The sequence below is a fragment of the Lepidochelys kempii genome, chromosome 1 (genome assembly GCF_965140285.1).
Source record: "Lepidochelys kempii isolate rLepKem1 chromosome 1, rLepKem1.hap1, whole genome shotgun sequence".
Taxonomy (NCBI): domain Eukaryota; kingdom Metazoa; phylum Chordata; order Testudines; family Cheloniidae; genus Lepidochelys; species Lepidochelys kempii.
The window spans coordinates 222,193,678-222,214,799 of record NC_136380.1 but is presented as its reverse complement, the minus strand read 5'-3'; the positions used below and the strand labels follow the sequence as shown (position 1 = coordinate 222,214,799).

Here is a 21,122-nt window from a genome sequence, read left to right as displayed (position 1 = left end):
GGTTTGAAAGCATCATCCAAATCTCCCTGCCCTTGGAAGACTAGTCCAGTTTAATAGACTTCATCCTTATAAAATGCTTCCTGCTATTGAGCCTAAATATTCCCTTGCTGAATGCTGTGCCATTGAACCACGCTTGTGTCACCCTAAGTAACTCAACTCACTCCAGAAGGTGTACAAGGGATGGGCTAACTGATCAAATGAGAGCCACCCAACCCCAATTCATTCTCTTTTTAAAAGTTGTGGGGCTTGCAGATGTTGTGCCATATAGGCCCAAGCATAATAGCAACAGCCACTGGTGTGCATTGACTATGTCTTATATTACTACTGCCTCCAAGAGTTCATACTGAATCCATACTCCCATCCACAGACCTGGGAAGAAATATTATTTCTCTCTCTCTTCCTCTCACACACAAGAAGGGTTATTCATCGTTAAGACTGTACATACCAGGGTTTCAGTGGAAACCCCCTGAGGATTTTTTTTAAACCATTCGGTTTTAGAAGAATACACATGTTACAGCTAAAATAAAAAGGTGGCTTGAAAAAAAAAAAAAGGAGAAAGAGTTTTGTACTTTTATAACCATACTGATTCATAGATTCCAAGGCCAGAAGGGACCATTGTGATTATCTCACCTGACCTCCTGTATAACACAAGCCATAGAACTTCTCCAGAATAATTCCTTTTAGAAAAACAATTATTACATTTCAATACTAGTGTTTCGCAAGGGGCTAGCTGAAGGGAGTGTGTGTATGGAAGATGCATATGTTAAGCTGTATTGGGGTGCGGGGGAGTATGACTGGTTTAATTTTTCTGAAGGGGGAGCTCCGCTTTCAACAGTTTTGGGACATGCCACCGTGGATGTGAAATCATGCACCCTAACTTTTCAACAATATATTTCCTAGCATTTGTCGACATGGCAACTGGATCTGCAGCAACGAGGAGTGCCCAGGTATGCTGACCCTTGTGCTTATAGCTCCACAAAAGTATGTAAGCCTTGCCTAAGTCAGTCCCATGCATGGATGAGTGCACAGACAGGGTTTGTCCTTGTTTCAAGCTCTGGCTGCAAGTCAGCACCAAGGTTATATTTCAAGAGTCCAGGAGTCCAAAAGATAAATCAGGCTGTGCAGATGGGCTTGTGTGTGGCAATGTAAATACCTGTTAGGGGGAAAAGCACGAGTTCCCTTTCTGTTGCTTTTCTTGCCATGTTGTAAAAGACCTGTAGATTCATAGTAGTAGCTTTCAGGTAAAGGAAAACTGCTGTGCTAACTTGAGTATCAACAATTTTCTAAGGGTTTATCTACATATGGACAGGAAAATTAATCTGAATTAACTAACAGTATGAATTTAAAGTGGATTAGTTAAATCACATCAAGCCCCCTGTGTGGGCACTCTTATTCAGAATTAAAATGACCTTAATTCAGTTTAGCTTGATTCACTTTGAAAGTCAATCAAGCTAAACTGAATTAAGGCCACTTTATTTCTGAATAATGGTATGTCTACACTGCAATTAAACTCTGCATGGGGCTTGGCTGTTTAATTGTAATGTAGACATTCAGGCTCAGCCTGAGCTCTGGGACCCTCCCCAGTCGCAGAGTTCTGCAGCCCAGGCTCCAGCCTGAGTCCAAATGTCTACGTCACAATTATACAGCCCCTTTGCCCGAGCCCCGCAAGTCCAAGTCCGGTGGCATGGGCCAGCCCCAGGTGTCTAATTGCAGTGTAAATACCCTAAGAGTGTTCACATAAGGGTTTAATGCAGTTTAACTAATCCATTTAGAGAGTCAATTTGGATTAATTTTTCTGAATGTCTCCGTGTAGACAAGCCTTAACGAATGGCCTGATTTAGCAAGCACTTGGATGGGACTACTTACAATAGTGAGCACTACGTGTCATAGAAGTCAGTTGAACCATGCATGGTACTCTGCTCAGTAGTATTTGCAGGCTTGGGTCATAAGTGATGTATTCTGTTCAAGGAGCTAGAGCCATGGCTGGGGAGAGGCAAGTAGGCCACTGTGTTCCATTAATGGTGACACAGGCGGGTAGCAGACCACCAGTCTTTTTTCCTCTTCTTCCTGAACTCACCTAGAACAAGCTGTTTGCAATGGGTAGCTGATACTTACATCCTGAATACTCATCCATCCTGGAGGGTGTGCAGGGAGGAGGAGATGATGGAGTGTCACACGTCCTGCCATAAGGCTGCTCCAGCAACGTCCCTGCTCCCCACTTCACTCCATAAGCCCATTTCCCTGACCTGAAATGTACATTTTGCTGCTCTGGGCCCTTCTTCAGTTCCAGCACTGCAATCAGCAGAAAAAGAGGAAGCCTGCACTGGCCTGATGCAGTACTGCCTTTCCTGCCCCTAGCACGAGTGTGTGTAGGGGGATTGCCACAGGCAGCTCTGACCTACCTAGTGCTGAGATGTGAGAGAGCAGGAGAACTAAGAGAAGGGGGATTCAGGGGATGTGGGAGATCAGAAAATGGGGAAAACATGTAGTTCTCAGAGGCAAAGACAGAGGTGAGATCAAGAGAGAATCAAAGGGGGGGAATTACACCTACCTACAAGTGGACAATGAAAAGCCTCTTAGCTGCCTTGCCCCACCCTTCCTGAAAATATTCCCTGCTTCAAATGGAAATAGCAGTTGCTCCAAAATTTCAGAGAAAAGCACAATCTGAGAGGTGTGGAATCACTGCAAATGGAAGGGAGACATATTTTATGAGAAATTCCACGCAGGCCTTCTACACAAAGTCCCCATCCAGCCCTCTGCTTGTCTAGTTCATTGGAGAGTTCTCCAAGTGCAGCACAACTGTGCAAAGTAACTGCTTTAAAAAAAGAAAAAAGGCCCACGAGGTTCCATGTTTGTGTCTCATGACTCTAGATCAAATGCTATCAATTCACAAGTGAAAAATGCGACTGCTTTTAAATGCAAATTCAGCCTGGCGTGTAAACCCCAAACTGCGATCTTTATGGCTCAGTCTTTGTCATCAGTAATAAATATTACATGGGCCAAAATCTGTTTTTGGTTGCAGCCCCTTTGTCTTTATTGGGATTACTGAGGTGAATCGATACGTGTGGAGCAAAGGCCTGCAGTTAGAATATTGTTTAAAATTCTGCTGCTGCACAGGGCGGAATAGAATCCAGCTCCCTCTCTTTGAGCTGAATTGGCTCTGCTGAGTAAACGGGAATAAAAAATAGCTTGCTCTGGTCCCTTCCGCAAGCAGATCTAACTCATTAGTCAACTAATTAAGGATAGGCTGGGGGGTAGATACGTGTAGCTAATGTGTATGTGGTCACTTATATAAAAATGTCTGTTCAGACTGTGTACATATTGTGAAGGTAGCCCTCTTCCTTCACCCTTTATATTGGCTTGTCATTTTAGGCCCCCACGCCTGCAATTTGTTCTGTGTGGGCAGATCCCTGTGTGGCCCATATAGAGAAATTCTGGCCCTAGTATATCATGTTTGCTGGGGCCCCACCCCCTCCCATTTCATTTTCTTTATGCAGATGTTACAGGTGTTTTGGGGGCCTCCCTTTGTTTGGGGGCCTGGTAAGAATATCCCTCTTCTCCTCTCTCCCCTGTCAGCCCTACTCCCATTGGCTTCACTGGGGCTCCATGCAGGTGTTGGGGCTTGACCGCATGAAATAACTTGATTAGACTGTAAGCTCTTTGGAGCAGGGAACATGTCTTTCCTATGTGTTTAAGCAGTGCCTAATATAATGAGGTCTCAGGTCCAGTTGTGGCCTCTGGGTGCTACCACCACAGAAATAATAAGAACAACCTTCTACATACACACTGGGAACAGATACGTTAAAAAGTTCTATATTTCAATAGTTCCTTTTCACAGCAGGAGGGACTGCAAGCTGGAATTCAGTTTTATTCTGTAAGAACTGTGGTTTTAGCGGTTAAACTGTGAATAATTTCTGGTTACTGGTAATTAAATAACTTAAATGTAAGAGGAAATACCACCATAAATTCTGCCTCTGTAAGAAACACTTACCTATATCTTAGTCTGAGTGTCTTTCAGCTCTTCATCCCTTTTGAGCATAGGTGCTGGGGGTGCAGCCACACCCCCTGGCTTGAAGAAGTCGTAACAACTCAACTATAAGTTTTTTTTCTACTTTTAGCACCTCCACTATAAAAATGTTTCCAGCACCCCTACCTTTGTGATTCATAAAATCAAAGTATTTTTTACCTAAATGCTTGAATAATTCCCAGGGAGCCCAGCAAAGGAGCTAACCCATTTTTTCCTGTTCTGTATTAAATAAGGTTATTGTGATACAGGCATTCAGACATTGGAGCCATGACAAGACCATATTGTAATGTTCTAGAGACACAAAGGCAGTGTTCCCAACCTGCCAAGACCCAAGGGTGTAACAAAAATCCAGAGTGAGGCACCACCACAAAGGAACATCAGAGTAGGGGTCGAGGAATAAGAAGTGTTCCATTTTTTAACTTGTAAAGGGCTCTGTTCTGCAACTTAGGCCTCGTCTACACGGTTCTAAAAGCTGATTTAGTTAAATTGCCACATTTGGAGCTCTAAGGGCAGTATGGCCTAGTAGATACAGCACTGGATTGGAATTTGGGAGACCTGCGTTAAAATCCTGGCTCTGCCACTGGCTTGTTGGGATGACCTTGGGCAAGTCACTTAACCTCCTTGTGCTTCAATTTCCTCATCTGTAAAATAGGGGTGATGATGTTTATCTCCTACATAAAGCACGTTGAGTGCTACTGGTGAGAGATGCAATATGAGAGCTAGCTATTATTAGCATATCAGATTAAACCTGGGGAGCTGGCATCTGTAAATTTACAGACAAAGCTAAACTGACACAAGCCACATTTAAATTGAATTAAGGGCTTGTCTACAAATGCTGCAGCAGTGCAGCTGCTGTAGTGCTTCAGAGTATGCACTACCTATGCCGATGGGAGGGGTTCCTCCATCAACCTTGTGCCAACTTAGATCGGCCTAACTACGTCACTCAGCGGTGTTGATTTTTCACACCTCTGAGCAATACAGTTAAGCCAACTTAATTTTCTAGTGTAGACGAAGCCTAAGAGCGTTCACAGAGGCTTTTGCGCTGGTTTAAGTAAGCTGATTAGGTAAACTGGTGCAACGATGTGCGTGAACCTGGCCTGAGTAGTACTTGAGTAACCACAGTGAAGTCCCTGGTTCTGCTTGCATAATTACATATTACTGGGTAAATTTCACCCCCATGCAGAGAGCCAGATCAAGGCTTGTGCCCCACTTAAAGTCCTATTTAAGAGTCATTTTGAAGGGGGGCTGGTTCTCTGTGCAAGGGTGAATTTCACACTTTGTGAGGAAATCTTGCAGTATGGTCGTCCTAACTTTGGCTGGAGTCCTCATTTCTAATGGCAATAACTTCCAGGAATAATCAGTGGGATGAGCCATGCTGCCACCACTATCCAGCCTTTAGGAGCTGTGAGCCTGGCAGGGCCTGCTCTCTCCCCCTCCCCCTGCCCCACCTGTCTCACAAAAAGCAGGAATTTGTTCAATGATTTGACTGTTTTCCTTGGTATTTTTCAGGAGAATGCTCTGTCACTGGCCAATCCCATTTCAAAAGTTTTGACAACAAGTATTTCACCTTCAGTGGGATTTGTCAATACTTATTTGCCAAAGACTGTGAGGAGAACTCCTTTTCTGTCATCATAGAGACGGTTCAGGTAACAGCACCCTGTGTGGGGTGGGGAGAATGGGGGGGGGGGTGAGTAGAAGACTAAATGGCATATTCCTGTGCACATAAATGGCATATTCCTATTAAATTAGCTAGACTCTCTCTTCTGAATTAACATATATTTTGCCTCTTCTTGCTGCTACTCCTTTAACCGCGGGCTATAAATTCAAATTCACAGTGTGACTGCATTGTCTCTCTGGAGTTTTGCCAAAGTTAGCATATAAATGCAAGAGACAGAAGAGGGTGTGCCTCATACACTGAACTGTTTGGACGGCTCGCTGGGTAATTGCCCTGGGCATGTGCTTCCTCAGAAGCTATGGAGCATGTAGTGGTATTGTAACCCTAATAGAATCTGGAGTTTTTTCTCACAGGGACACATTGGCTAATATGTTGCATCACTCCCTAGTATGTCAGCCCTTCTCAACTTGTTTCTCATGCCCTCTGCCACAGAGAGAATGGCAAGGACCCAGCTGCAGGGCAGAAAGAAATGGGAAGGGTGCCAGAGCATATTGGGACAGGAAGAACACAAGCAGAGTTTCCTCAAGGAGTTTTGCAGAAGGGGCAGTAAAATGGGTAGGGGAGTAAGTGAGGGAGTGGGTGGGAGTGAGGGGAAAGCAAAGGAGTTTGCAGAGGGAGGAGTGAGGGCATACAGTGGCGGGATGGCAGAGAGGTAGGATAGAGAGAAAGGGCCGCAGCGGTGGGAGTGAGGAGGTTTTGGAAGGCGAGAGTAAGGCACCAGGGCAGGTTGAGGAAGTTGAGGGAGGCAGGCAGCAGAAGCAGCATGAAGAGCACAGTGACAGGGCAGAGATGGGAAAACTTTTCCAAGCAGCAGGGACAGGTTAGGGATGATTAAGAGGCCCCAGAGAGAAGGTGAGCAGAAAGCTCACTTGCTTTAGGGAAATGGGTTTTGCCCATCCCCACTCACAACTCCCTTCAGTGCCAGGGATGATTACGTTTGTGCCTATTACATAACAGATCTGAGAGCAGAGCTGTGTGTGTGGAACTGGCATAACTGGTTTCCACTGAAACTGTTCTTTTGAAACTGAAGACGGGAGCCAGTGAGTCACTGTTCCCTGCCTGCAGCGTTCTACCCACCGCTTTGTAACTCGTAACAGCAGCACCCGAAATGAAGACAGTGAGAGCTGCGCGCTTCTAGTTCCCCATTTGAACAGGCTTGTGACATGTCTCATCATCACACCAGACAGAGCAATCAAGAGGAGAAGCTCTCTCATCACACAGTGCAGCCTGTGTCACAGGAGGCTTGCTGTCATGGCCCCATAGCTCCTTTTCCAGTGCCCTGAGAACAGACCCTGCCCTAGAGTAGCCTGATCTATGGATTGTGTATTAATTACACTGAGTACTTAAGAATTCCCAGTTATCCTGCTGTGGATTGACAGCTTCTTGTCCCAAGATCAGGCCCAGTATTATTAAAATTACTGTTCAGTTGGGAACCCTGGTGTGCACAGTTGCAACACTCACACTTAGGAACCTTTCTGTGTTTGTAACAGTTTTATTAATGCATTCAGCAAAGTCATGGACACTCTCACTCGGCAAGGTAGATAGAAATAATACAGAATGTGCATCTGAACATCCATCTACTCTCACATCCCTTGAAGAGCAACCTGAAATGTTATCCATTATCTTCCTCATCACTATCACCTTCCTCATCATCACCAGTGGCCATCATCCTGTAACCTCTCCTCCTGCACACAGGCTGGGCTACAACTTTTATAACATGTGACTCTGATATCTCTATGCCTCATGCATATTCACTAGGGATTTCTCCCCTCTTATTTGTATTGCCTCACCCTGCTAATGTTCGGGTGCCCTTCCGCTATAGGTTAGGATAGTAGTGATCTCATCTTATTATCATACATGTCAATTTGTTGCTATGACACTCTTGTGATCAGATATCTGCTGTTCTTCCTATCCTAAAATATCCAAGAGCTAGTGTTAACTCATATTCCTGTGGTTTCCTGGTGTCACTATTTACAAACTTCCCCCTTAACCACTCTATTCACAATTCCCCAAAACTTAGGGGTGACCACTGGGCCATTTGTTTGTGCCAAAGTTCATATGCCTCATGCCTTATGCTAACTACTGTAGCCAGTGTCTTACAAGGAACCTGTAGGTTCCTTGCATTACTGCTAAATAAAATAAATACTGAAGCCAGCTCCATGGGCGACAGATGTAACACTAAAATTACAGCCACAGGAGGGCTTCTGGCCCAGCATGCTGGAGGAGCTGAGTCATTGATAAAGTGAAATCCTAACAGTCATAGGAAATGTTGGCTTCTTTTTAGTGTGCCGATGATCCTGATGCAGTGTGCACCCGCTCGGCCTCTGTCCGACTCCAGGACATGGAGAACAGCATCATTAAAATGAAGCATGGGGGCGTCATCTCTCTGAATGGGCAGGATGTACAGATTCCTTTGACACAAGGTGTGTTTGTGGCATGTAACAATTCTGACCACACACTACTGTCTACATTGCACACTGAGACTGGGCTCTACTTCAGGTTTGAGCCCAAGCCCCCCTTCTGTCCAAACAGAGAATCGGTCTGCCCCAGTCAGCAAGCACTTGGGACCCGATCCTTGGTTGCTCCTAGGGGTGGGTCAGAGCCACTGGGACTCGAGTCCAGACCCTCTCATTTTTACTGTGGATGCAGGTCAAGCTGCAGCTCCAAGTTAGAAAGTCTGAGTAGCGCAGCATGGACATGTCAGCATGGCTGTGAGACCAGCATCCAGCAATTCTAAACCCGGGTTTACAATGCAGTGTAGACACTCAAGCATGGGCTTGGAAACACTTGAGTCCACAAGGCTAGGGTCTATAGACCCAGGTTTAGTGTGCAGTATAGACCTACCAGAAGGTGTCTCCCTTCTCAACGTTATCAGGCAGGCTTTAGCCTAGCTCAAAGAACGTTTCCTATTCCCAACTCTGAGTCACATTTTACACAGTTACCATCACCTTTTATTGAATTTGCATCATGCCGGGTTCTCTTGCACATGTGCCCAGGTCCTCACTTGGTGTGAATAGGCCCCGCTCCATTGAAGTTGGTGTGGTTATGCTGCTGTTGACTAGTTGAGGATCTAGCCAACGATGTTAAAAACCAATGTCAAGTATCCATTTATCCACCCAAAAACTTTGAAATTTTAGAAGTGGACTGCAGTGACTTCACCAGTAACTCTGGATGATGCTCATATGTGGGGCTTTTGGGGCCTGTGAGGCCCAGATCATGCTAAGGAGAAGCGCAGAGATGCGCCAGACCAGTGGTTACAATACCTGTGGCGTGTCAAAGTGATGCACAGCAAGCAGGGGAGCCTGCATGCTGTGTCCCACTTTGTCATTGTGTAGTGTGCACCTCCGCTGCGGGGCCGTGCAGCTCCCTTGGCCTGTGTCATGGAGCGGGTGATGTTCTACACCTGGCCTTCCAGGGAGCCTAGGACCAGTAAGCAGCTGTGCTACACTAGCACTGTCTTTGTGCCCCCGTTGGCACTGGGTTTGTATCCGGTGTAAATCAAATGGTACAAATCCATATGTCTATATTAGGGGGTTTGCATCGGTTCCACTACATTTGTGCAAAGAAAATAGTGTAGACAAACCTTAAGTGTATCTGCTGAGATCCATCCCATGGGCTGATGGGTGATGAGGACATTGTATCCTCCTTGCTGATGACAGAATGCATCCCTTCTTGTCTGAAACTTGTCCGCTGTGTTTTTGAGGTGCCCTCCGTATCCAGCGCATTATGATGTCTTCAGTTCTCCTCACCTATGGGGAAGATTTACAGATTGACTGGGATGGTCGTGGTAAACTTCTGGTGAAGGTAGTTTTTTCTCCTCTCACCCCACCCAAACATACACAAAGACTTTCTTGTCTGATGTGAGAAATTGCTTGTGTTGCATGCTAGAAATTCCATTCTCTCTCGGCCCTCAGAGCAATATACTGATCCTTTTGTTTTCTGGAAACAAACATTTGCATCACAGAAACAGCTTGGTTTTTTTTTCTTTCTTTTCTGTGCACTAACAGTAGCCATTAACCGTGAATAGCTTTGCTTTCATTACAGGAGACCCCTATCGGCCAGATTTTGATTTCATTTAGTCTTGTCCATCCCCACTGAAGTCAATAGGATTGCACAGGTGAAAATGAGAGATGAATTTGGCCCATAGGATACAATCATTCATATGTTCAAGGGAAAAAAAATAATTTAATTGCACAGGCTATACAGCTCCTACTAAGAATAATATTTATGGTCATTCCAGATCAACATAAAGAGAGAAGTTTGTCCTGTGGAGTATTATAGGGCAACTGATTGTCAATAATTGCTTTTTGAATCCAACAAAAAATAAAGCTAATCAATAATCCTATAATAAATCCTTTTATATTCCTAGCAAAGATACTTTTATAGTTTGCACTAGATTGATTGAATTTCTCAAACATAATTTCGTAAACACAATGGTGAAGTGTGATTGATAAAGGTAATAGTGTCAATGTAATATATTTAGACGTCTTTAAGATGTTTGACTCGATGCCACATGACATGGATTAAGAAACTAGGATGATACAAATTCAACATGGCACACGTTAAATGGATTAAAATGAGCTAACTGATGGGTCTCAACATGTAATTGTAAATAGGGAATCATCAGTGAGGTGCTTGTGTTTCTAGTGGGGTCCTGCGAGGATCTGTTCTTGGCCCTATGCTATTTATTGTTTTTGTCAATGGCCAGGAAGAAAACATGAAATTAGGTAAACTTTGCAGATGATACCAAGATTGGAGGAGTGGTAAATAACGAAGAGGGCAGTCTATTCACCGATTTTAAAAAGTGATCTGGATTGCTTGGTAAGATGAGTGCAAGCAAACAATATGCATTTAAATATGGCTAAATGTAAATGTTTGCAACTAGGACAAAGAATGTAGGCCATACCTACAGGATTGGAGACTCTAACCTGGAAGCAGTGACTCTGAAAAAAGATTTGGAGTATTGTGGTGAATAATCTGCTGAGCATGAGCTCCCACTGTGAGATGTCGACGCTAAAAAGGGGTAATGTGATCCTTGGATACATAAATGGGAATCTTGAGTAGGAACAGGGAGGTTATATTACCTCTGTATTTGAAACTGGTGTGACTACTATTAGAATACTGTGTCCTGTGCAGGTGTTCACAATTCAAGAAGGATGTTGATAAATTGGAGAGGTTCAGCGAAGAGCCACAAGAATGAATCAAGGACTGGAAAACATGCCTCATAGTGAGAGACTCTAGGAACTCACTCTATTTAGCTCATCAAAGAGAAGGTTAAGGGGTGACTTGATTACAATCTATCAGTACCCAGATGGGGAACAAATATTTAATAATGGGCTCGTCAGTCTAGCGAACAAAGCTATAACAAGATGGTGGGAGTTGAAGCTAGAGAATAAGGTGCATATTTTTTACAATGAGAGTAATTAACCATTGGAACAATTTAGCAAGGGCTGCGGTGGATTCTCCATCACTGGAAATTTTAAAATCAAGATTGGATGTTTTTTCTAAAAGATATACTCTAGTTCAAGCAAGAAATAATTCAGGGAAGTTCTATGGTCTGTGTTACACAGGAGGTCAGACTAGATGATCACAGTGGTCCCTTCTGGCTTTATAATCTGTTAATGTATGAAAAGTGCACACTTGGACAGTATATTGTGCTATTTCTAAGGCAGAGCCCTTTGTGGGTCTATTCTTTAATCCCACTTCTACCCGATCTTGCTATTATGGCAGTGGGCCTGCAAAACCTATGGGATCCCAGTCCCAATGCAGGGCTCTACACTAGTGCCCCATGGGGCTCCAATTCTAAGGGTCAAAAATATGGCCACCTTTCCCTAGTGAGTAAGATGAGGAGAGAGCCCAGAGAACCCCATCATACCACCCTGTATGCACATGCAGGCGGCTGTCCTCATTTGATTGCTACATCTTGAGGACTGCTGGGGGAGGCTAGTCAGTGCTGACCACAGCTCTTCAATCCTCCCAGGGACAGGATGAGGCAGAAGGGGGGTGCGGGTGTTTCTGTGGCACTATTCCCCTGCACATTGGCCTTCAGCTACCCACTGGAGGTGAGTGGGCTACAAGGGTAGAACAGATGTAATGACTGCAGGTCCTAACCATGCTCCCCTGCATCGCTGTTATGGGCCTCATGATTGCACACCCTTTTCTTGCATTGGTGAGCACTTACTCAAGTGAGCAGGTCCTTTGTTGTCAACAGGAATAATTGTGTGAGTAAGAGCTCACCATTGTAAGAGTCCCATAACTGAACCCTTTATCTGCTCTTTCACGGCATGAGCATAGTGCATCTATACTCTTGCTCTAGCTATATTCATTTTCCTTGCCTTCCACTCTACCCAGTATGGTTCTGTCTCTCAGAACCATCTTGAAGCCCATATCATAAAACTAGCATAGAGTTGTACCCACCTTTGCTAGCACGAATTCTGGATAAATGTTGCACAGTAGCACAAAAAGTGGGCTTAATATGCTAGCTCAAGGTAAAGGTTCATTAGAGCTTCAGCAATTGGAAAAAAAAAACCCACTGTAACAGGAGGGAAAGTTCTGGAAGGGTTTGAGACTATGGATTCAGCAATTTGTGTTTTGGTCTAGTCTAGATGTACAATACCAAAACACCTGGGATTTGTTTCAGGGTTGAGGATAATTCAGTTAAATCCATTGGCACTTCTCAGGATTTCCTGCTTCTCTCTGCATCTGTGATCTCTTCTGCCGGGTCTCAGACCCTTACATCCTGACCATCTTCTTGCCTAGCTGTTAAAAAGTCTAATTTTCTACTTCAACCCGTTTACCATAACCGCAATAACTGTTGCTAATTACTGTCTTAGCAGTTTTTCCCATTGTCTTCTTTTATTATTATGTTCTGCTATGAATTCCTTCCCTTTTATGTACCTGAGTCAGTATTATTGTTGCCTTTGGAGCACAAATTTACAGTGTAAATGGACTGACCTATTGCCAAACATTTCTGACAATTGGGGGAAGTGATGCACTCCCACTGACTTGTGTGCAAACACTTCTGGTAAAAGTTACAGTGTTTGGATTTGCCTGCTGCATTCGTCAAGAAGAGGCACCCCTCTGGTGACCTCTGAAAGCTTGTGATTTAACCCCTTCAGGGAAGTTTCCAAAACATATACAGAACTTTGGATGAACATGAGTCACTGTGTTTGAAGAATGATGGTATCCTTAGTTAGAAACCCCTCCCCTGCTGCTGTTGTTAGTGAGAACAGGACTGGCTTCCCTTTGGAGCCCTTCACCAGTGATCTTTTATTAGCCAGAGGAATAACTGTGAAAGATATTCCACTTTTCAGCCTGCCTCTGTATCACTGCTTACCCCTGCCAAGCATACAGGGAGCTACTGTACCACTGGCCATTGGGCCAGCCCCCAAGAATTGTTTGTAATATTCATTTAGAGACCACATTCTTATGGATGTTGATGGGCACTGACAATTCCTATTGAAATGAACGGGCGTTTCAGGTACTTGGCCCCCTGGTCAGATTTGTCCTACTACTTCCCTACTCAGATGTTCTTTAAATATGTAAAAAGAAAAGGAGTTCTTGTGCCACCTTAGCGACTAACCAATTTATTTGAGCATGAGCTTTCGTGAGCTTGCATCCGATGAAGTGAGCTGTAGCTCACGAAAGCTTATGCTCAAATAAATTGGTTAGTCGCTAAGGTGCCACAAGTACTCCCTTTCTTTTTGCGAATACAGACTAACATGGCTGCTACTCTGAAACCTTTAAATATGTAGCTTTTTACGTCTTAATTTGGGGCCACGTTTAATCTCTTGCAACCCATCAGTCTTTATGTGGGTGTAAATCAGGGCAGAATTTGGCCCTGTGAGGATGTTTGTTTGGCCCTGTTTTTTTTCAGTCCCTAGAAGGAAGTCAGATAGAAATGGGGCTGGGGAAGGCTGTATACCAGGAGAAGTGCTATAGGGAAGTAGAGTAGCTTTAAAGATAGTACTGTTTTCCTTATTTTAATAAAGTTCCTTGTTCAGTGTTAGAAGAAATCAACTCTTTCTATTCTTTACCACTGTCACAAGACAACATCACTAAACTGAAATTTAGTGAATTAAAAATTACTTAAATAACTTCTAGTATTATACCTGCCCTTCTGTCCTCCTGCCATTTTTTGTGATATTACTATCATTCTCCTATATCTAAAAATCATTTTCCTCTCCACTGTTGCTGTCCTAAAGACCAACACAGACAGGGAAAATAAGCTACCCAAGGAAAACCGTGAAAGTGACTCGACATTAAGTGCTGTTAAATGCACATAGTAAATACGGGGGGGGGGGGGGGGGAACAGAACTTTTTTCTCTACTTAAGTAAAAATAATTCAATTGGGTAAAAAAAAGTGCTACTTGTACATTTTTATTACTTCTTAAAAAAAAAAAAGTATGTAAAAACTGTTCAGCCAGCAGTTTGATTGTTAAGTTGATGGTGCCCCTTTAATATATACTTGAGGAATTTACATAGTCCAATAAAAATATTGCCATGAAACTGTGGACTAATATTGAAGAATAACCATTCTACCCTTGTTTCTGTGAGCTCTCCCCAATGTACACTGACAGAACTTGTGGTCTGTGTGGAAACTACAATGGCAATGAAGGGGACGACTTTCTGACACCTTCTGGCCTCGTGGAAGCCCTTGTGGAAGATTTTGGAAATGCCTGGAAGCTGAATGGAAATTGCCAAGACTTGTTAAAACAAGACAGCGACCCCTGTAGTCTCAACCCTCGCTTAGGTACGGAACCCTGGCCTCCACATAACATATGGTACAGTGTAACAACATGCAATCTTCCATCCCGTAAAAGTGCAACTGTTTTGTACTGGGAACAGGATCATGATAGCATCTGTAAAATAAATAAAACACCTCTCATTCCTTGCACTGAATGAGGCGGGGTCCTGTGGAAAAAAATACTACGTGATCATGTAATTAAAAACTGTATCATACTGTGTACACATAAGGAGGCTGAATTCAGGTTGCATGGGAAACCTGACGTCTGGCTTTTCCTAACTTCAGAGGGCTTGACTCTGTAACCTTAATAATGTTCTTTTTAAGGCAGTTTTTTAATTCAATTTTCTAATTTAAAAAAACAAACTTAAAAAAAACAAACCATCATGAAACTCCAGAAATGCCATCATATGGAATCATATCGATGCCAAAGTTGGGTCATGGAGAGGGTTTGGGCCATTAGATTTACAGCACAGACGTGAGCTAATGGAGTTATTTGAAGAAGTAGTGTCTACGCTACCTAGGTGCAACTGCAGCCTTTTAAGTGTATACAAGCACTTATTCTGATTATTCTTATTTCTCTTTATGGTCACTGCTCTTTTAGCGTAAAGTGTCTGGATACTATTTTTCTCATTTTAGCCAAGTATGCTGAAGATTCCTGCTCAATTCTGATGTCATCCATGTTTGAGCCTTGCCACCATGAAGTTAGCCCGTATCCATACCTGAAGAACTGCCGCTATGACGTTTGCTCCTGTTCTGATGGCAAGGATTGCTTGTGCGCTGCTGTTTCTACCTATGCCACTGCATGTGCTAGGAAAGGCGTTCTGATCGAGTGGCGGGAACCGGACTTCTGCTGTAAGTGAATGCTGCAAAGAAGTACTTTCTTGCATTGACTCTAGGGTGTCCTTTGGCACGGTCAGTAAGGCCGAGGGAGTTAAATTAAGGCCGAGGGAGTTAAACTTCTGATTTCTGCAAGGTGCTGAGTGTCTCCTCCAGGACATGTGGAACACACTCAATGGTCTTGCACTCCATTAAGAGCAGAGAGTGCTCAGTTTTTCAAAAAAGGTGCTCAGCATCAGGCAAAAGTAGCTCCCATTGAGCAAACCTCAGCTGGTTTGGTGGCTTGGTTCAGATAACTTCCCTACTAACTCTGGCTACCTATCTGAAAATGTTCTGACTATCTTGGGCTGGCAGTATCCAAAGTCTCTCATGAAGTTTATGGTAACAGGTTCTTTCATTGTATTTTGACATTTCCTATCTGGGACCCAATCCTGTGAGGCACTGACCACCTCAACTCCTGTTGTCTTCAAAAGGAGTTGTGAGTATTAACCACTGTATCAGATCTCTGGCCCTAGTAGAAAACTAGCAGACTGTTTAGTTCTGGTTCCAAGGAAAGGCCCAAGCCAATTCTTATGTCTGCACCATTCTTCCGATATGTGAGCACTATTTTGCTGTCATGTTTAGGCCTCTTTGTCTCCACTGTTAATGAATTCTAATATGACCGTGAGGCTGAAACATCTATTACAAGACAATGATGATTTATCATTGTTCAAGTAGTGCACAGAGTCCCTTCAGCAGGCCCATTGGACCCATTGTGTTACACACTGTACAGATATAAAGGGTGGGATTTTCAGAGGTGTCTAAAGGAGTTAGGCCATATCTACACTTAAAGTGGTACAGGGGCAGCAGTGCAGCTGTGCCACTGTTGCGTTTCAGTATAGACACTTACTATAGCGATGGGAGGGATTCCCCCATCGCCGTAGTAAATCCACCTCCCTGACAGTCTGTAGCTAGATCAACTGGAAGAATTCTTCTGTTGATCTAGTGCTGTGTACACAGGGATTTAGGCTGGTTTAACTATGCTGCTCAGGGGTGTGGATTTTTCAAACCCCTGAGTGATGTAGCTGGGTTGATCTCATTTTCTAAACTACACCAGCTCTTAAATGCTTAATTTCCAGTGGCACCTTAAAGACTAACAGATTTATTTGGGCATAAGCTTTCATGGGTAAAAAAACACTTCTTCAGATGCACTTCTTCAGATTTTTATCCATGAAAGCTTATGCCCAAATAAATCTGTTAATCTTTAAGGTGCCACCGGACTCCTTGTTGCTTTTTTGTGGATACAGACTAACACGGCTGCCACTCTGATACTTAACTTACAGTGAAAGCAAGTGGGATCTGAGGGCTGAATTCTCCTTAGGATTGTTTGAAAACCTCACCCATAATAAATGGCAGCCCCTGTCCCACAGCACTTACAATCTAAAAGGCTAGGCAAAACAGGTGGCTGAAACACACAAGTAGACCTGGGGTGGGTGGGGGTAGAGATTGATGATGGGGTGACAAAAATAATAGGATGATTATGCACGGACCAACAGTGTGTATGTGTGAAGAATCTGGCAAGAGTCTGGAACAGAAAAAAACAATCTCCCTTTTTCTCATCTCATTATTAGACAGAGCTGGTTGGAAAATTTTCCACTGAAATGAAAGTGTGACATAAAATAGAAATAGCTTTCTCCATAAATGTTTGCGGAAGACTTTTTTTCTTTTTCCCAAACAGCTCTACTCTTAAGGACAGTAGACAATCGGGAATTTTTGGGAAAAGCCCATATGCTTGGCTGCACTCCAACCCAGTTCCATTATTCCTTCTCAAACAGTAGCCGGGTGGGGCAGCCATTTGAAAAACTGACTTACTGTAGAAGCTAGAGAGGTGAGAGGTCACTGGTGTTCCAGCTGATACAATCTGGACCAGTAGAGTTCGGTGATTCTGATTGTTGGAGGCTGGATAATATTTACTGAGAGAGAAAGAACAAGACTGGATTATATTAAATTGCTGTATGGTTTCATAATATTGACCTAATTTATGTAAATGTTCAGAGAGTGGAACAGTAATTCAATAAAAATCCTTTTAAAAAAATCGCACAGGTCTGGAGGCTGAAAGCGAGAGCAGTGGTAATGCACCATTATTCTTGCTGTAATTGAACAAGTCAATTTTCACAATTAATCTTTAATAGTGTAGCACTGCTTCCTCTTCTCTGTACATTACAGAGCACTTTGTGCCTGCACCAAGTGCAGATTTCACTGACTGCAGATCCATCAGACCCCATTAGATAATTCTGATGCTCCAGACATCTCCTGTCACACAAAGGAGAACAATCATTCCTTTAATGGGCTTGAGACTTGAATATGCTGTTTGCATAATTTGTGCTGATGGCCTGATGTATTGAACTGGTGGTTGCTCCTCTGCTCTCTGGCTGAGATATAGGTTCATAGGCAAATGACTTAACAGAAGCACTTTGCTTTATCTGAAGTTCATAAGTGGCAGGTAGACTGTGGCCTCTTTATGCTACACACTGTACAGATATATAGGGTAGGATTTTCAGAAGTGTCTAAAGGGGTTAGGCTATATCTAACTTAAAGTGATACAGTGGCAGCAGTAGATTACTATACTGCTAATGTAGCATGGCATTTCTGACTGTTAAATGCAGCATGATAGGCTGTCGTACAAATCCAGCATACAGGTATTGAAAATCTTGTGGCTTCATTCTAATTCATTTGTCTAAGAGGGCAATCCAGGCCCTGTAGCCCTCTGTGGATGCAAGAGACCTAATAAGCAGCAGAACTAGTTGTGCTGCATAGGGGTGTGTAGGAGGATGGAGTCCACAATGGGGGTCTGCATCCCCTGTGTACCACATCTCCCCGACAAGGAGGAGGTATATCAGCCAATGAGTCACCAAGTGCTCCTTCAGGGCTCTCGAGCAGATTTCAGGGACCCACTGACCAACCCACCTCCTGCCTTATAGATTTGCTGCAGTAGCGTCCATGTTGCATGACTTATGTGAGGGGATTTCGGTGTGAGACGATATGTCTGAACTGCAGAGTTAACCCAGGCTCTTACTCAGGTGTTGCCCTTACCCCCGTCCTGTCCACACACAAAATCCTCTCACATGAGTTTGCTGGTGTTTTAAACCTGGGGTAGCTGGCTTGTCTGGGGCTATGGGCTAGAGCTAGGGCTGTCCTTAGGATTTATGGGGCCCTACGCAGTAGTATTAAACTGGTGCCCCTATGCCTGACTTGCTCTTAGCAACACAAAATGAATATGGCCCCTGTTTTCTTCCTAATAAGGAAACTGCAGTGCACTCTGGGTGTGCAGGAGCTGACCCGTTCTTAACTGCTGTCCCGGACATAGGCATGGACTCCATAGGTGGCTGCTATGGGGCTGGAGCGCCCACGGGGAAAATTTAGTGGGTGTGGAGCACCCACCGGAACCAAACTCCCCCCAGTGTCCCCCTCCACTCGTGCCTCTCGTGCGCCGGCAGCCCTGCACTTACCAACTCCTCCCCCTCCCTCCCAGCACTTCTGGAGTGCTGCGAACAGCTGATTCGCGGCATTCAAGCTCTGGGAGGGAGGGGGAGGAGCAGGGAAGAGGTGGGGTGAGGATGGAGCAGGGGCGGGGTGAGGGTGGGGGCTTGGGGGGAGGGGTGGAGTGGGGCAGGGCCTGGATCGGAGGTGGGGGGGCGGTGTCGAGCACCCCCCAGCAAGATTAGAAGTCTGCGCCGATGGTCCCGGTGATGCCCCAAATGTTTGAGTGCCCTACGCAGCGGCGTATGCTGCCTACGCCTAAGGACGGCCCTGACTAGAGCTCAGGTGCCACTTTCACTCAGGCTGGTAATGTGCATGCTTTGCTGTGAGGACCCTGGCTAAACCAGCGGAGTGCTGATAGTCCTCCAATGCCCTTCCCACCATTCCCCATGTATGTCTGGAAGGACAGCCAAGTTCTCTCACAATTCACCAGGAAAAAAATCATAGAGTGGGCTCAATTTAATATACGGTGTCACAAAGAACCATGCGATGTGCCCCCAGAAGTGCTAGTGACACAGAGAGCTGAGCGTAGCACCAGTGAGGACACACAGGGAGGGCTTGCGGTGTGGCTGCTCCCATCCAGTCGTCAGGCTAACTTGGGTGTTCAGGCAGGGCTGCTGATCGCCCGAGTTAACTCTGTGGCGAAGACGCACCCTAAAGTCAAAATGGGAACAGAGAAGCTCCCAAGATGGATGAATTTTGATGTAGAGCCACTAGCTATTGTAGTTTAGAGCAGGCATTTTTAGAGGTCACATATGCATATCTGTTTCCCTTCAGTTTTCACACAACCTTTCAGGGCAACAAGGTTTGTTTTGTTTTGTTTTTGTTTTAATTGCATGAATGACAAAGCATAAAGTCAATTTTTTTCCTCCCACCCGCCATGACCTTAGTTGCTGCTGTTAATAAGTTTCTTAGGGGAAGAAGGTTGCATTTGATGGTGCAATATAGTGGAATTTGAATGTGCACGTTGTTGGACAGTTAGGCAGCCACTGTGGAGGACTGAGGATGCTTTTAAATCCTTAGTAAGAGCATGTGCAGCTAAGGCGTGTAACAGTTCCTCAGCTAAAATTAGGACTAGCTGTGGCATTGTCAGTCACTAGAAACAAGGAGAGTAACTATTTGCTGGATAATTGGAAACGGGGCAGAACTGGAATCCTTTATTTAAACCATCCCAAACTTTGAGGCTCAAACAAATTGGTGTCTGGATTCAAACTCCCCCTGCTTTTAGTTTGCCAAACCAATTCCGTTTCCAATGGTAGCTCTACGGTAAATCACAATCATAACCCTCCTACCTTTACATGTCCTTAGTAATGATGAAGGAGACCTTTGAAAGTGCTCCTCAGCTTTGTCTGTCAAATTGTTCAGTGTGGTGTAGCTGTAGCCGTGTTGGTCCCAGGATATTAGGGACAAGGTGGGTGAGGTGGTATCTTTTACTGGATCAACTTCTGTTGGTGAGAGAGACAAGATTTCAAGCCACACAGTGCTCTCCTTCAGGTCTGGGAAAGGTACTCAAGAGTGTCACGGCTAAATGCAAGGTGGGACAGATTGTTTATCATAAGTAGTTATCACATATTCTGTGGGAATATTCTGTGGTCTCTCTAAGCTCTTCAGTGTGATGTAGGCACTTACCTATTGCTGGAGCCTCACAGCCCCTACCCTAACATTCTCTATACCGTCCGGGGCAGTGGAGTAGCTGCTCCCACATAGATCCTTCATGTGTAAATTGGAAGCGCCATACTGCTAACTGCAGCCAGAGGCCCATGCAACAGGGATAAAAGAGAGTATCTTTTATTTTCAGTGCTGAATCAGGCCACGCCTCAGAGTATTTGCTCTCCAGTAGGTGCCCATTGCTCTGGTGAACTTTGATGACCTCCTCGGGCTCTATTGTGAGTTAGAGCACTAGCCTAGGAGTTGGGAGATGTGGGTTCTAGTCCCTGCTCTACTACAGACTTCCTGTGTGACCTTGGACAAGTCCTGTAGCTTCTCTGTGCCGCAATACCTCCTCTATTAAAGACTGTGAATTGGGTAATGGGAGCCATATAGGTACCTAACATAGATTGTGTCTTTGGGACTGGTAGGATAGGAGATAGTAGCAATACCATGAAAGCAGGATGGGAGGAGCATAGAACAGTGGCCAACCTTGCACTCTTTAACAGAGCGAAGCATGTGCTCTCCTAGCCCTGTGCTGGCTTAGCTCTGTTGGCTGGTGTGGAAGAGGGTGGGGTCGTGGCCCGACCATTTGCTATTCCTTTTGGGGTTTCTCTGGTAGCCAGGAGGCAGCCCTAGAGCCTTCAAGGCCTTGTGCTTGGGGAACACAA

At 44.5% G+C, this 21,122-nt stretch overlaps 1 protein-coding gene across 6 annotated transcripts in view; it reads left to right on the top strand.

The window, feature by feature from the left end:
• The window catches only part of VWF (von Willebrand factor), a 227,597-nt gene that overhangs the window by 45,192 nt on the left and 161,283 nt on the right, over positions 1-21,122 (top strand). For all 6 annotated transcript variants that reach the window (XR_012155350.2, XR_012155349.2, XM_073315040.2 and 3 more), the window contains exons 10-15: positions 901-947; positions 5,537-5,673; positions 7,987-8,125; positions 9,406-9,506; positions 14,259-14,454; positions 15,085-15,300. Coding sequence is in view for 4 of the 6 variants with exons in the window: in XM_073315040.2 (XP_073171141.2) it covers positions 901-947; positions 5,537-5,673; positions 7,987-8,125; positions 9,406-9,506; positions 14,259-14,454; positions 15,085-15,300 (836 nt within the window). In the remaining 2 variants the exon portion in view is untranslated. The remainder of the gene's footprint in view (positions 1-900; positions 948-5,536; positions 5,674-7,986; positions 8,126-9,405; positions 9,507-14,258; positions 14,455-15,084; positions 15,301-21,122) is intronic.